We start from the raw sequence: 15,557 nt of genomic DNA on the forward strand, positions 1-15,557 counted from the left end.
TTGAAAATATTGGAAACATAGTGACCTTTATGTATAACTGTATTTTGCTGATTCTACAAAAGGGAATAATAAGAGGTGTGTTTTGTCTTTAGGTGGATAGTCATTCGGGAGGACAAAAGAGGCCTGCTGCAAAACAGCTAACTAAAGGAGCTTTGTGAGTTACCTTCGGAAATGACCCATTTTGAACATTTTTCTAGGTTCCTAACCTTCAACAAATATCCAACAACAGTCAGGTTATGATACTACATATTTTTTAAAAGTATACTTTGGAAATCTTTCCCTATAGTTTATTTCTGTTAGGAGATATATCTATCTATCTATATCTATATCTATATCTCAAATGTAGTTTGAGCCTACTGTTCACCCTTTTGTTCTTAAGGAGAATAGTTCTTGGTCTTTTTAGCCACCACATACCCTTTGATTGGCCTGAGGGTCATAGTTTGAGTCCCCTGTGTTGATGGTTAGACTAAACTCTAAACCCACCATGATGTATGAAGTATAAAACTGAGGGGAGGGCTTCCCTGGTGGCGCAGCGGTTGAGAGTCCTCCTGCCGATGCAGGGGACACGGGTTCGTGCCCCGGTCCGGGAAGATCCCACATGCCGCAGAGCGGCTGGGCCCGTGAGTCATGGCCGCTGAGCCTGCGCGTCCGGAGCCTGTGCTCCGCAACGGGAGAGGTCACAACAGTGAGAGGCCCACGTACTGCAAAAAAAAACCAAAAAAACTGAGGGGAAAAAAGACCTGCTATACTATGGATAATAACATTCCTGTGTCTCTCATTGTCTTTGCATGCAAATAACCATCGTGATTAGATTTCTTCACATGACTCAACACTGCCATTGGTAATTTCTCTTTAACAGCATTCTCCAGCAGTTACAGAGGGACCAAACCCACACGGTGACACCTGATAAAAGTCAGTTCCGATCACTCAGTGACGCAGTGCAAAGGCTGCTCTCCTACCATGTGTGCCAGGGCTCCATGCCCACGGAGGAAGACCTGAAGAAAGGTAAGCAGGCTGGACCCCCAGAGTGCCACCTTGACACCAGACACCCTCCTAGGGATGCCCTCCTGGGGACTCACCCCACAGGAGAACCAGAGCCTCGTCAGCCCCAGATGGTAGCCAGGTTACTGTTTTTCATTGCAGACCTACCTTCTTCCCAATTTACTTGATTTCCCAGTCCACGTTTAGGGTTGTGACTTATTTTTCTCAGCATTCTTTGGAGGGATACCCGAATGTCCGAATATTTTATGGACACATTTGAGGGCAGTGAATCCAGAGCACTGTGTGGACTCTGGCTGCAGACAGGACGGCCCTGGACGAGGTGCTGTGCACGGTGATTCAAGCACAGTCCTTGCGTTTAGATAGAATGCATACATACCCTGAGCTGCTACTATCACTTTTATGAATTAGATAGATCCTGTAGCTCCCAAAAAGCATTCTTTGAGGTTCCAAAGTGAGTCCAGAGCAGGGTCTCTGAGGGGAGTGCAGCAGTCAATCCACTGTGAGCTTCCCTGGGAGGACCAGGGAAGAGCGTCCACATCCAGCATTAAACAGGGATGTGGAGGTTCTGAGAAGAGTGAAGTGGAAAATGTGAGACCTTTGGAGACAGACAGACAAAGGACAGAGCCACAGGACCATGACCTGCGAGATGCCACGGACGAGTTGGTGTCGTTATGTGAAACTGGTCTGCCCAGCCCGGACAGTAGGACTTCATTGTCTCAGCGGTTTCAGTTTTTCATGCTGTGGGAAGGAAGTGGAGGCTTAGCTCACCTAAACTAGTAGATCATTCTCTGTTCATTGATATTTGCTGCTGGTCTGTGTTAACGTGGTTTTCTTTTATAAATGATCTTAATTAAAGGCATTATGTTTTTAGTTTCCTAATTACAGTGAAAATAAGCTAGTGTTAAAATGAGTTTCTGTGATCACATTCCAGTGAACAGTGAGGGACAGGAGTGCAAAAGGATGATGTTTAACCAAGGGGGAACTAAACTAAGAGGAGAAAATGGAGGGATAATTCATTTCAGTCCTAAGGAGAAAAGGACCTAGTGGGTGATTTGCGCTCTCTTACTTTTTTTTTCTCTCTCTCTCTCTCTTTTTAAAGTTGACAATGAATTTGAAACAGTTGCCACTCAGCTCCTAAAAAGGACCCAAGCTATGCTTAACAAGTACAGATGCCTGCTCCTGGAAGATGCCATGGTAAAGTCCCACTACCAAGCATGTTTGTTTCTTAAACTCCACAGGTCACAGCTACTAATTCAGAGAGAAAAACTTCAAGAAATTACATTTTCCCAACATAGTTTAAAAGGCACAGATACTTAAAATTGTAGAAAAACTTACCTTTGACTGAATCTTCTACTAACATCAGCTATATTTGCTATGCTTTCCATGGTTGATCACACTGAGTCAGTGCTATCGTTTTCCTGGTTCCAAATGAGGAACTAGGGCTTTGGTTACGTAATTTGCCCAACATCGTACAGCCAGTAAGTTTGCAGTGTAATTAGCAGAGCTAGAATACAGACCAGGACCACCTGACCCCCATCCGCACTCCGATGCTGTCCACTGCCTCTCACCAACCAGAAGACGTGGGAGAGGGCCGGCAACACTCCTGCTGAATATTGTTCAGAGTAATATCTGAGAAGATGAGGTGGTGACAGGTGTTAAAATTAGTTTTGTCTTGGGAATTCCCTGGCTGTCCAGTGGTTAGGACTCTGTGCTCTCACTGCCTGGGGCTCGGGTTTTCACCCCAGTCTGGGAACTAAGATCCTGCAAGCCACATGGTGCAGCCAAAAAAAAAAAAAAAAAGTTAGTTTTGTCTTGTTTTCAATTGAGAGATCACTAGCATGTCATAAAAACCATGCTTAACAGGGAGATCAGCTCGGTGCTTTGTGACCACCTAGAGGGGTGGGATAGGGAGGGTGGGAGGGAGGCTCAAGAGGGAGGGGCTCTGGGGATATATGTATACATAGAGCTGATTCACTACATAGTACAGCAGAAATAACACAACAAGCAATTATACTCCAATAAATGTAAAATAAAAAATAAATAAATATGAATCTTTTGTCATATATTACAATAATAATCTCCCCCCCCAAAAAAATCACGCTTAATTTTAAAACGTACAGCCTGATGGATTTTAGTATATTCACAAGGCTATGCAAGCATCACCACTCGTTCATTCCAGAGCATTTTCAGCGCCCAAAATAGAAACGAAAATTAGTTGTTGTTTTTTTTTTCCTTTGGCCGCACTGCATGGCTTGCAGGATCTTAGTTCCCCGACCAGGGATTGAACCCCAGCCCACAGCAGTGAAAGCGCTGAGTCCTAACCACTGGACTGCTGAGGAACTCCCCTAAAATTAATTTTAAAACACCAGATAATTAGAGAAAGGAGTAAGGTATCTCAGAAAATGATGGAAAGACCAAACCTATCTGAGATTTTAGAAGCAGTTCTAAAATCATACAGACTTTAATAAATTGGTCTCTTACCAGTGGCTTTTAATTTGAGATCAGCTTTGAAAATGTACCTTGAGAGATTAGCTGAACTATATTATACACGTATGCAATATAGTATAAATATGTATGTGTGTGTGTTTGTGTTTAACTAAAGCGTATATATTTACAGGCATACCTCAGAAACATTGTGGGTTCAGTTCTAGACCACTCAATAAAGTGAATATCGCAATAAATCAATTCACATGAACTTTTTCGTTTTCTGGTGCAAATAAAAGTTATGTTTACACTATACTGCAGTCTGTTAAGTGTGCAGTAGCGTTGTGTCTAAAACAACAATGTGCATACCTTAATTTAAAAATACTTTATTGCTAAAAAATGCTAACCATCATCTGAGCCTCCAGTGAGTTGTTGTAGTCTTTTTGCTGGTGAAGGGTTTGAAATATTGGGAGAATTACCAAAACGTGACATAGAGACATGAAGTGAGCAAATGTTGTTGGAAAAGTGGTGCCAATAGACTTCCTCGATGCAGGGTTGCTACAGCCTTCAATTTGTAAAAAAAAAATGCAATACCTTCAAAGCGCAATGAAATGAGATATGCCTGTACTTATGTATATTAAAACTGTGCCACCAAAGTCTGAAATAGTTGTTCTTATATTGACAGTCATTTCTGAAACAAAACTCTGAGATATCAAAAAGACTAACTCTATCATTTGTGAGAAAAGGACCATTTGGACAGACTTGGACAAATGGACTAATTACTTGGACAAATTATATCTGCCATGAATTTTTATGTTAAATAAGACCCAGAAATATAATTTAAGATTTGATTCTGTACAGCAAAAAATAATTCTAAGGAAAGCCTTAATACAAAACATAATTATAGGGAATTCCCTGGAGGTCCAATGGTTAGGACTCTTGTGCTTTCACTGCTGAGGACACGGGTTCAGTCCCTGGTTGGGGAACTAAGATCCCGCAAGCCATGCAGCACGGCCAAAAACAAAACACAACACAATTTATAGCATAGCAGAATATAAAGTAAAAGGTTATCCTAATGAAAAGATTTCCCACGTATTAAGCAGAGGAGGAAGTAAGAAAAGTACAGAACAGTGTGTATAGTTGCTGCCATTTGTGTGCAAAAATAAAGAACGAAGAACGTAAATTTGTGTGTGTGCATAAACTATCTCTGGAAGAGTTTATTAAACTGCTTGGCACGAGGGTTCCTGCAGGGAGGGCCCTGGGTGGGTGAGGAAGGCAGTACACAGGGGAGGCGAAGAAGGAAGGCTGACTTTCCACATCCCCTTTCGTACCTTCTGAAGTTTGTACCAATGTGGTAAATTACCTTTCCCCAAAAATCACGATTCAAAAAAGTATGTCAAGGATAAACATATTCTCCTTTCTGATTGCTTCCTTTGTCCCCAAAACACAGCGAGCTGTTTGCACTTGTTAAAGGGCATCTGAAATGACTAGGCTCTCTCATTTTCAGCGGATCAATCCCTCCGCTGAGATGGTGATGATCGACAGAATGTTCAACCAAGAGGAAAGAGCTTCTCTGTCCCGGGACAAGCGTCTGGCACTTGTAGACCCCGGTAAGAAACGCCAGAGTAAAAGCAGAGGAGAGCTACCGCCAGGGTTCAGGGACTATGGCTTTGCGGAGACTGTCTGAAGTGACCTTGGAGTTTGAAACCTGAAGGTAGATCCTGAATTCTGGGGAGAAAAAAATCCAGAGTTGAGAGCAGGATATGAATACTCTGAAAAGGTTGTTCTGCAAAATCCAAACTGGAATTTTACATTCAGTTAAGTGATTCTTCTTCCCCATTGTAAACTCAAACTTATCAATCTTTCCCTAGTTTTTGAGAACTAAAGTAAGTCAGAAGCCTTCCCAGAAGCAACTAAACCTCAGCAAATGATTGAGTTTTCTCACTATGTGCAATGCATTGTTGGGGGGGAAATCAGTGAAACATGGTCCCTGCCCACAGGCTCTAGTAGATTGTAGTGCTCCTTGTTGGTACTCTTCCCGCACCCCATCAGCTTCCTGCCATTTGCATCTGTGCTAGATTCAACCCACATTCTGCCTTTTAAAAATGAATTCTCTATACTTCTTTCTAGCGTCTAAAATTTTTTAAATCGAATAACATAACAATTTATGGAATATCAATTTTTACCCATACTTTTACCATCCTAGAAAAGGAATGTTATTATTTCTCCAAGTTTTCTTCCAGTTATGGTTCCCATTTGCATACATCACTTATAATCATATGTCATGTGCTAGATATGATTTTGTTATTCTAATTTTCTTCCATTTAACACATCTGAAGTTTTTATCCTGTTGCTATAGTCTTCAAAATAATATTTAATAAATTTTTAATATACTAATTCGATAATTTGGCTAATCCATTATCCTCCTATTGGAATATTATTTTCCTCTGGCTTTACTTATATTTTTCTAACATCTTTTCTGATGCTTAAATATTAAGGTTCAGCCTTGTGTTTCATGTGGCTTAAGAAATTTTCAAAGAGAATACATGATCCTTATACTCAGTGTAAAGGGAGAGTCCTAGAGAATTGCTGTATACCTAGGAGAATCCTCAAATCCTTCCAGAAAACAAGAGAATAATGTGAGATATATTTCTGCCCCTTTTTCTTAGAACCTGAAATCCCCTATTGCCACTGGGTGAATTGGGCTTTGGGGATAAACCCTCCTCTTTTGTCACAGCCTCTCGGGCCTGGTGTCACGCGGGCAGGGGCATGCCCCATTCTCCTCTGTATTGTACCTGCACAGTGTTTGTTGGGTGGAATCACCTTTTTTGATTTCAAGGCTGTATCCCTTAGATCTCATATTTTGAGATTTAGTGAACAAATTCACGTTTGTGGCTTTATAGTATCATCAAAGCTCTATTTCACTTTCATTACTTCCAGAGTGAACACTTTCTTTGCCCTTGCATAACAGCAACCTGCTTCCCTCCCTCCGTACCCCCCACCCCCTAAATCCTCACTAACACTTCTCTCGCCATCCTTGGCTCTTCAAGCCTGGCACAGGTCAGCACTCACCCTCAGACCCGGTTCCTCCATACCCCACCGTCCTTCCAAGCAGATACCATTTAAGGTGCATGTTGATCGTTCGTTTTGTGTTCCTGGCAAAGTGCCACTAGTTATGCCAGGTCCCCTGCCACGTGTTTAGAGGGACTGAAGTGCCATCACCCACAGACAAGTAGTTGTGTCCTCCCCAGCCCCCCGCCAGAGCCTCCGTTCAGGGCCTTCTGCTCCAAGGAAGAAACGAGGCTGATACTAGCATCTGGTTTCTGTTTTCAGACTGTTTCAAAGCAGTCATTAATAAAAAACTGATCAAAAACTACAGTGAGAGACCAAGACAAAGTGGAGCTTTCTGCCCATTGGGTTTTCCCATTTGTCATCCAGCAGCTCCTTTCTCAAAGAGGTTTAAGCTCCTCTGGAAGCTGCAGCCCCGCAGCCTCAATTCCTTTTCAAGGACGCCCCTCAAGTACTGTGCTTCTGCACGTTCCTGGCCATGAACAGCTGACTCGGTGTGGTGGGGTAGGGTGGGGTGGGTTTGCACCTGACCCACTGAGGGGCCTGTCTCATTCTTTCATTAATGTTCTTTTTGTTCCCATTTCCAGAGGGCTTTCAGGCTGATTTCTGTTGTTCCTTCAAACTTGATAAAGCTGCTCATGAGACACAGTTTGGCAGGAGTGACCAGCATGGCAGTAAAACAACCAGTTCTGTGCATCTGACAGCCAAGGCCCAGAGCAGAGACAGAGCCAAAGCAGGCGTGGCAGAACCAACGAATCATGACCAGTTTCATCTAGTGCCTAATCACATCGTGGTCTCCGCAGAAGGAAACATTGCTAAAAAAACCGAATGCCTCGGCAGAGCACTGAAATTTGACAAAATGGGCTCAGTTCAGTACCGGAGTGCGTCTGAAGAGAAAACCAGCCGGAAAGACTCCGTGAAAGGCCGTGAGTGCTCTCCCGGCCCTGAAGGGCACCGGAAGAACTCGTCCAGACCAGATCACGGTCCTGAGAGCAAACTCTCAAGCCTCCTGGTAGATTCGCACCTGGAGATGACGTGTAATAGCTCCTTCCAGGACAAGACTCTGCGGAATTCTCCAAAGAATGAAGTTTTACACACAGACATCATGAAAGGGTCAGCCGAGCCCCAGCCTGATCTCCAGCTCACTAAGAGTTTAGAAACAACGTTTAAGAACATCTTGGAACTCAAAAAGGCGGGGCGGCAGCCCCAGAGTGACCCCACGGTTAGCGGCTCTGTTGAGTTAGATTTCCCCAACTTTTCTCCAATGGCTTCGCAGGAAAACTGCCTGGAAAAGTTCATCCCGGACCACAGTGAAGGCATTGTAGAAACTGACTCCATTTTAGAAGCAGCTGTAAATAGTATCCTAGAGTGTTAATAGCCGCAGTCCTCCCCCACCTGCCCCCGAGACCCTGCCCCGGACAAGTTACATTCTTTCCTGGCAAAAGCAATGGAAATGGTCTCCTGTCTCCAGCCTGCTTGATCTTTCATCACAGCTTATTCTTTCTAATCTCAGTCCCGTTCTTTGTTTAAGAGCAATACTCGTCGTGGTTACAGGGAGATCCTTCAGTAAAACTGATCCTTGTTAGAAAGCAGTCTGATGGGCCCTACACATTTCAAGTGTTTTGAAAGTGCTTATAGTCATTTTTTTGTTTGTTTTTGTTTATCTGTTTTATTTTTTTTAAACACTGTAACTCAATGAGATCACAGTACACTAGGCCCTGGGTAAAATTCTGACAATCATAAGTCATTTGAAAAGAACAGACTTATTAAAGAAAATCAAACAGGACTGATAGAAGATACTTTTTAAAGAAATCCCACTGCATCTCCAAATTTTGGCTTTGGGGGGGTCTTGGGGTGTCATGGGCCGGGAGACCACATGGCTCTCCCCTTGGCCGCCTCTGAGCAGTTAGTCCTGGCTGCTCTGCCAGGACCCATGGCCCTGGCGTGAGCACCTGTAGCGCACAAGCCGGGCTTCCTGTTCATCATTCAAGTGCTTTTCTGATGCTCCCGGAGCAAAACCTCACCTCTTCAGCATATCCGCGTTGAGTTTCATCTAGGGAATACTTTGTTTTGAGTTACGACAGCACGACTTGAGATAATCTCACCAGGCGAAATAAAAGAAAATGGAAACCAGTTAAGTGGCACAGTGTACAGGGGAGGCCGGGATAGAGCCATGAGGATTACAATATGTATATATGTAAAAGCATATATATGTTAACTATTGAGAAAAAACAAGGGTTTTGCGTTCTATAATTGGATCTAGGCAGCATACAATGTACGTTTTTGTTGGTTGCTGGGTTTTGTTGCATTTAACCTCTCTTTGCACCCCTCCCACAACAAATAGGCAAGTGTCAAAAGTATTTTCATTTGAAAACTGTGTTGTAATTTTTCAGTTTAAACGTTAAGGGGACTTTGGCCTTGTTTCTGCTTCTTGTTGTCTGAGAACAGTAGTCACCCCTGGCAGCAATCATTACCAAAACACAGACAAACCAAAGGTAACCAGCCAGCCCACCACTGAGAGGAAAGATCTGAGACCCGGGATTCCCACTTGAGAGCCAAAGGACATTCCCTGCCATAGTTTGTGTTTGGCCCACGTTCATGTTCGTGAACGTGATTTATTGCTTTATTTATTTATATTTCTTTTCAGGGAGCTTTCCCCAGTTTCCTTTCTTGTATACCTGCCCCAGGTCATCCCGTTTCTGTTGACACTTTCATTCTCAATGTCATTGTAACCATCAGTATCTCCTAGCATTGGGAAAGCTACATATGGTATTTTGTATGTACCCTCTTACATACATGTGTGCGTGCGTGTGTCTGGGCTGTTCAGATCCAGAGGTCATTTTGGCGACAGTGTGTACACGCTCACCCTCCCTGTTATGTGCACGGGCTCTCATTTATTCTGTCCATCTCTCTGGCTTTAGAGGTGCACCCACTGGTCTTCACTCTAACATGTTGCCAAGATCCGCTTCTGGCCATCCCCAGAATGGGGATGACCCCACTGTCATCATGCTGGACATTTCTCTTCCAGGTTGGCCTGCAATGGACAGGAAGGCTTCTGATTACTAGAAAACTCAGTAACAGAAGACCTGGACTCTCCCTGCTCCTTAGTCCCCCAAACAAAGAAACCCTGTGAGACAGCCAGTCTTCACAAAAGCAAAATACCTTCTCCCCACTCCCACCCCTGAGCCAATAGAAATTGGAAAATCTGGGCCATTTTACAGTGACCATGTTTTCCTTATTTGTGCCAATGTCCAAGTTGCAGATTTCCCCTTCTTCCTGTATTGTAACATATTAGAAAGATAAGTTGGTATTGCCAGTTGGAACTTTCTGTTTGGGTAGCCCTGGGGTAACACCCTGCCCTGAACCCCATGATTTCATAGGCTCTTCTCTTAGGGCTCATGCTCCCCTAATTCCTAGCAAGACTTAAAGATGGTCCCTCCTGATCAAATTCTTCTCATTGTGGAAATTTATACCTAGAAGCCTTCACGGAGGCTACTAATGGGTTACAGTAATTACTGAATCATTGGAATGCTTAAGAGACAAGATAAGCTCCATGTACGTTTGTCACCTCTCTTTCTTCCCTACCCTGCCCTGCTACCCCAGTCCCAGCTTTTGGATATACCATCTTAAAGGGTTTTTTAAGCCTTGACACTTGTCTAGAAAACGGAGAGCCTGATTTACCAAAATGAAACTTGTAAATTTTTGTGTCCTTGTATGTAAGTTTACTTTTTATGGAGGAAAGATTCTAGATAATGACAAATGACGATTATGAAATGTATTTTACTCCTGTGATTAGGTCATAACTCGCATGTCGAGGCCCCTCTGGTGGAGGGTGAGATCTCAGCCTCGGATGGCCAACATTCAGTTGTTCAGATTCATTAGTCAAAGTTAAGTTTTAGAGCTACTCATACTCAGTAACAAAAATCATTTTCTTTTCTTTTTTTTTTTTTCTGTTGTGGAAAAGTGTGAATTTGTTATTAAGCATTTGATTTTCTGTGTCCTTAAGTACTGCCTAAAGATAAAGCAAATTTTAAACTGGCAATTATGAAAAAGAACTATTTTAGCGCTGAAGAATTTAGCAGACTTTGTTAGATTAGGGAGGCCTTACAGACTGACTTGACTTAAAGAGGACGCGTCACTCACTGTCAGTGTGGTGTGGGCTTTATTTGCTTAAATACCTTCATTTGTATAGTATGTCTCACTTGAAATTGCTTTGTATACATTTTGTAAAAATATTTATAAAATGTTTTGTAAAAAAAAAGTATAACAAATTGCAGTTTATTTTGTTATGTTGGATAAATACTGTTAAAAGAAACCAGTCAGTAACTATATTGTTAATCCATGGTTAGGAAATGTTTAGTTGGAGATTACAAAATGAAACAACCATTGCAATACAGCCAAAGATTTGGGAAAATGTGCAACTGTGATTGTCTTGATTTTGCAAAGAGGAATGGCTGCTTTTCCCAGAAGAAAAGGGTAAGTAAATGTCCAGTGGGAGTTCTGTTATTAAATACCATTACCAGAGAATACCCCTGCCAGTGAGGGGGGTAGGATTTTAACTGATCAGCCTTTCTAAATTACAAGTTAAACAAAATTGGTCAAGGAGAAAGTTTAGTCATGAACATCTCCGCCCTCCCTCCCTGCTCCCCTCACATGGGCCCTTAACTGAGGAAGGAAAAATGAGGTCATTTAAAAGTTAGATAAATGTGCCTCAATCTGCAGGAATTTTTCTTTCATCGTTACATTTCTTTTGTTTCTGCAGGAACGAGAAGGCTAAGGGATAGGTAAGAAATGAAAAAAATAAAAAACTATTTTACATAAAACTTGTTCCAGAATTAACATGTTTCTCTTTGGATTCACACGTTTGACGAAATTGTAACCTTATCTGTAAAATCAGCCCCACTGAGCCCATTTGAGTTCCTGCCCTCACAAGTGTGACTCTACCCAAATTGTTAGGGAAACTAACAGAGGGGTAACTTCCTGGGGTAAGGGTATAAGACTCCTTAAATTTTCCTTCGGGGCCTAGAATTTATACTTAGACTCCCTACTTTTTAATTTAATTTTATTTTTATTTTTTATTTATTTATTTATTTTTTAGGCTCCCTACTTTATGGTTTAATTGCTCTCCACCACCACCAATAGGTAGTAGCAGTCAGGATATCAAGATTCTTCAGTAATCAATAAATAAAGTGGAAGTTGTCCTCATATAACTAACAGAAGTTAGAATAACTATGGCTAGAATAATTACATCAGTGGATGGATCCCTTAATGACTTTTACAGTGGTGTCCTGCTGTCAAGCTTCTCTCCTTGCTAAGGACAAATGTGTGTCCAACATGACACACATTTGTCTTGCCCCTCTTCAGGCCATTTGCAGTGGGTGTGCCCCATGGATAAAGAGTCAGAAGGATAATCTGGCTGCTCGATTAGGATCGGATTGGAGTCTGTGTGTTCCGCAGAGGCACGCCCAGAGGAGAGACCAGGCACCTTCTCCTAGGATGGTTAAAGCCCTCAGGCCTGTGTACAGGAGGCCATGTCCCAGGAGAGGGGCCCTAGCACTGCCTGGTGTGGAGAGAGTAGCCAGGGTTTTACTGGGGGGGAAGGAATGGGAAAAGAAAGAAACTCCAGTGTCTGGGGGCACTGGAACAGCATTGCTCAGGCAGGACTCGAGCTCTGCTGTCCTCAGGAGGGCTGAGCCCTGGATCTGGGCTCTGGCTCTTCTTCAGCCTTTGTGCTCTGAGCCGGAGGATTCCTCGGTGTCTGGCATTAAGCACTGAACCATTGAGCAGTTTACAGGCGTTGTGCTAGACACTAGGAGTCTACAGATCATTCAGGTATGATTTCTACTCTCAGCTCAGTCTAGAGAGGAAACAAGCACATAACTAACTACATTTCAAGAGAGAAGAAACTGGGGCTAAAATTCTTCCAGATTGCCAGTTGGTAGAGAGCTGTGACCTATATTCCCGTGCCCCGCTTATTTCCATGGTTCTTAGTGAAATTTCCTGAGGTATGTTTGAGAAAAAAAAGTATGACACTTTTCGCAGGAATGAAGATAGAGGAATTTTATAGTGTTAACTACGTGGAGAAAACTGGTTCAGCGGACACACAAATTGTAGAAGCACATTTGCAGTATAAAGTGGATTCTGTAATGTAAACAGCCTGTATGTACACCGCTGCAGGTAAAAGGCCTGTATGGGTCCCTCATCTATATTCCTTTTAGGCATGTGCTGGAGCCTGGCCTTTGAAAACACTTTCAAAGGTGAGATCCTTAGGGAAAAATCGTGTCTGTGAAGGTCAAGGAAAGCAGTACAATGGGGGGTGGGAGGCGGGCGGGTGCAGAAGGTGCCTTTGGCAGCAGAATCTGGAAACAGGTCCCAGGACTTCACCTAACCCATCATCAGACACCTTTGTGCAAGTTACTCTCAGCCTCAGCTTCCTTGCAGATAAACTAGGAAGACTTGTCCCGACCCTCTACTTCTTAGGGTGTAAAATGAAGTCTTACTGAAGAAGTGTGGCAGGTAGGAAAAGTTAATGTTCCATTATCCCCGAAATAATTGAGAAGAGGTTTGGGTTTTTTCCGTTTTGCATTTATTCTTACCTACTGCACACTGCCTCCTTCCTACCCTAGCTCTCCTGTGTCTACCCTCGACTCTCAGAAGGCTGCTGCCCTCCAGCTGTTCTCTCCTCTTCCTTCTCACTTTTGCTCCCTTTGCTCATTTTGCATCAGAATCGAAAGCTGTTGTCCATGTTGTCTTCCCTGACTCCAGGCTCATCTTGGCTTCTCTTCCCACTTGCCTGCTGGTAACCCACGTCACTCTCTGAGGAAGCAACAAGGAAAACTTGAAGCAAAACGAAGTCAACTGCAAGAAGGGTCATAATCCAAGAAAGAGGTTTGGGGCAGATGGGAAATTGCAAATTGAGCCCCCTTTTGGGTGTGTGGGGTGCGGTGGTTTTGCCTTACCGAGAAGGCATGGATTCCAAATAATCCCCAAATGCAGACAATACTGAAATAACTTATTGTGGGATATGTTAGGAAAGGGATCCTGGAGTCAATTCAAAGAACCACAGAATGTTGGTCCTGAAAGGAGTCTTTAAAAAAAAGTATAGTCAAGTGGTTTCTAAAACAGGCAAATCACAAGAACCTAATTACCCAGAGAGCGCTTTCTTCAACTAATACGTAAGTGATAAACAAAGGCAAAGCACAACTGTAAGTCTTCCTCCCATTCCAGGCCCCACGCCCATTTCCCCAAAATAACCCCCATCAACTCTTTCTTGTACATCCTTCCAAAACTGTTATATACAAGTACACCTATAGCCAAGAAACAAAAACAACAAAACAACTGGGAACCACTCTCTTAACACCCTATTCTCTTCTGTATCTTGCGTTTTCAAATGTAACCAAATATCTGGGAGTTTTATAGTCAGGATTCTTTGGTTTTAAGCATCAGAAACCAGTCTGCTTGGTTAACCAGCATAAAGGAGTTTTATAGGAAGGATAAAAATTAAAGGGAAGATTGAAGAACTTAAAGGCTTGAGAGGGACTTCCCTGGTGGTCCAGTGGGTAAGACTCCAAGCTCCCAATGCAGGGTACCCGGGTTTGATCCCTGGTTAGGGAACTAGATCCTGCATGCATGCTGCAACTAAAGATCCCACATGCCACAACAAAGATCCTGCGTGCCACATCTAAGACCCAGCACAGCCTAAATAAATAAATAAATATTTTTTTAAAAAGGGCTTGAGAAAGATAGGAATAAGAAAACTCCAAGAGGTCTTAGTAGGTGGAAATCCTTAAAAGTCTGCTCCTTTGGGCTTCCCTGGTGGTGCAGTAGTTGAGGGTCCGCCTGCCGATGCAGGGGACACAGGTTCGTGCCCCAGTCCAGGAAGATCCCCCATGCCACGGAGCTGCTGGGCCCGTGAGCCATGGCCGCTGAGCCTGCGCGTCCGGAGCCTGTGCTCCGCAACGGGAGAGGCCACAACAGTGAGAGGCCCGCGTACCGCAAAAAAAAAAACCAAAAAGTCTCCTCCTCTTCTTCCATCATCACTCTGCTGAAGATTCAAAACCTGGAAGAGAGGGTCTTATGGAGAAGTGGGAGGAGTTGAAAAGATCTTCCAAAGACCCCTTCAGTTTATGTATTTATTGGGAGGGCAAGTGTGTTTGGATTAGATACCCCACCCTCCAAAGACTATTCAATGAGGGATCGATCGGTCCAAAAGAGAAATGGATGGATGTCTGTGGGCAAAAAAATAAAAAATACTCCCCATCGAGATTTCGGGACACAAAGACCTACCTCACTGCGTATAATTGCATAGTCTTCCATAAATTTTTTAACCATTCCCTAATGATGGACAACTGAAATGGTCAAGAAAAAAGAGAACAGAGGCCTATGAGGACAGGCTAAAAAGAATAAGATTCTTGAGGCTGTAAATGGCCCTGCCCCATTCTCATTCAGGAATGTCAGTTAAAAATCTCATGTCTTGCCCAGGGCCCAGGGCATATGCTCAATGGTCAGTAAACATGTTTTCAGTTAGTGAACATGTTTGGGTTCAGGAGGACTCCATCTCTTTTTTCTCTGGATCAGTCTAGTGGAACGATGGCTTTCACACTGAGAATAAGTGCTCTTCTAGCACCATCTGCTGGCATTGGAAAGCCTTTCCTGAATCCCTGCCTCCGAGTCTTTCAGCCAGGAGTATTGTATTGTTAATACCTCTGAAATACCTTCAGTAGCACAGAAGCTACTTTTTATCTGTAGACAGGGAAGTTACAAAATGTTTACTTTTTTTGTTTCTTGTTTACTATTTAATGGACACTTTACAGTTTGCCAACCTTTCTGTTTTTGCCTTTCCACAAAGTAAGACACATGGTGAGGTGCTGAAAGAGCGAGTAAAAATGAGGCTCAACGCCATAGCCTGTGACTGAAGACTATGTAGACCTTTGACATTTATTCATCAGCTACTAAGCTCTGCGCGAGGTACTGTCTTTCTGGTTGAACTAATTACATAGCACATACCAATACGATGCCTTCAGCTTAAGATGGTTAACAAGCCCCTGCAGGTGCCCATGGTT

General features: G+C 43.1%; 1 protein-coding gene across 4 annotated transcripts in view; it reads left to right on the plus strand.

Moving 5' to 3' along the window:
• The window catches only part of BICRAL (BRD4 interacting chromatin remodeling complex associated protein like), a 106,874-nt gene extending 95,961 nt beyond the window's left edge, over positions 1-10,913 (plus strand). For all 4 annotated transcript variants that reach the window (XM_032647617.1, XM_032647616.1, XM_032647618.1 and 1 more), the window contains 5 exons: positions 93-154; positions 860-1,005; positions 2,102-2,196; positions 4,934-5,036; positions 7,083-10,913. In XM_032647617.1, coding sequence (XP_032503508.1) covers positions 93-154; positions 860-1,005; positions 2,102-2,196; positions 4,934-5,036; positions 7,083-7,870 — 1,194 coding nt within the window. In that variant the 3' untranslated portion in view covers positions 7,871-10,913. The remainder of the gene's footprint in view (positions 1-92; positions 155-859; positions 1,006-2,101; positions 2,197-4,933; positions 5,037-7,082) is intronic.
• Positions 10,914-15,557: the final 4,644 nt, after the last annotated feature.

Source organism: Phocoena sinus, chromosome 11, assembly GCF_008692025.1.
Source record: "Phocoena sinus isolate mPhoSin1 chromosome 11, mPhoSin1.pri, whole genome shotgun sequence".
Classification (NCBI taxonomy): Eukaryota; Metazoa; Chordata; class Mammalia; order Artiodactyla; family Phocoenidae; genus Phocoena; species Phocoena sinus.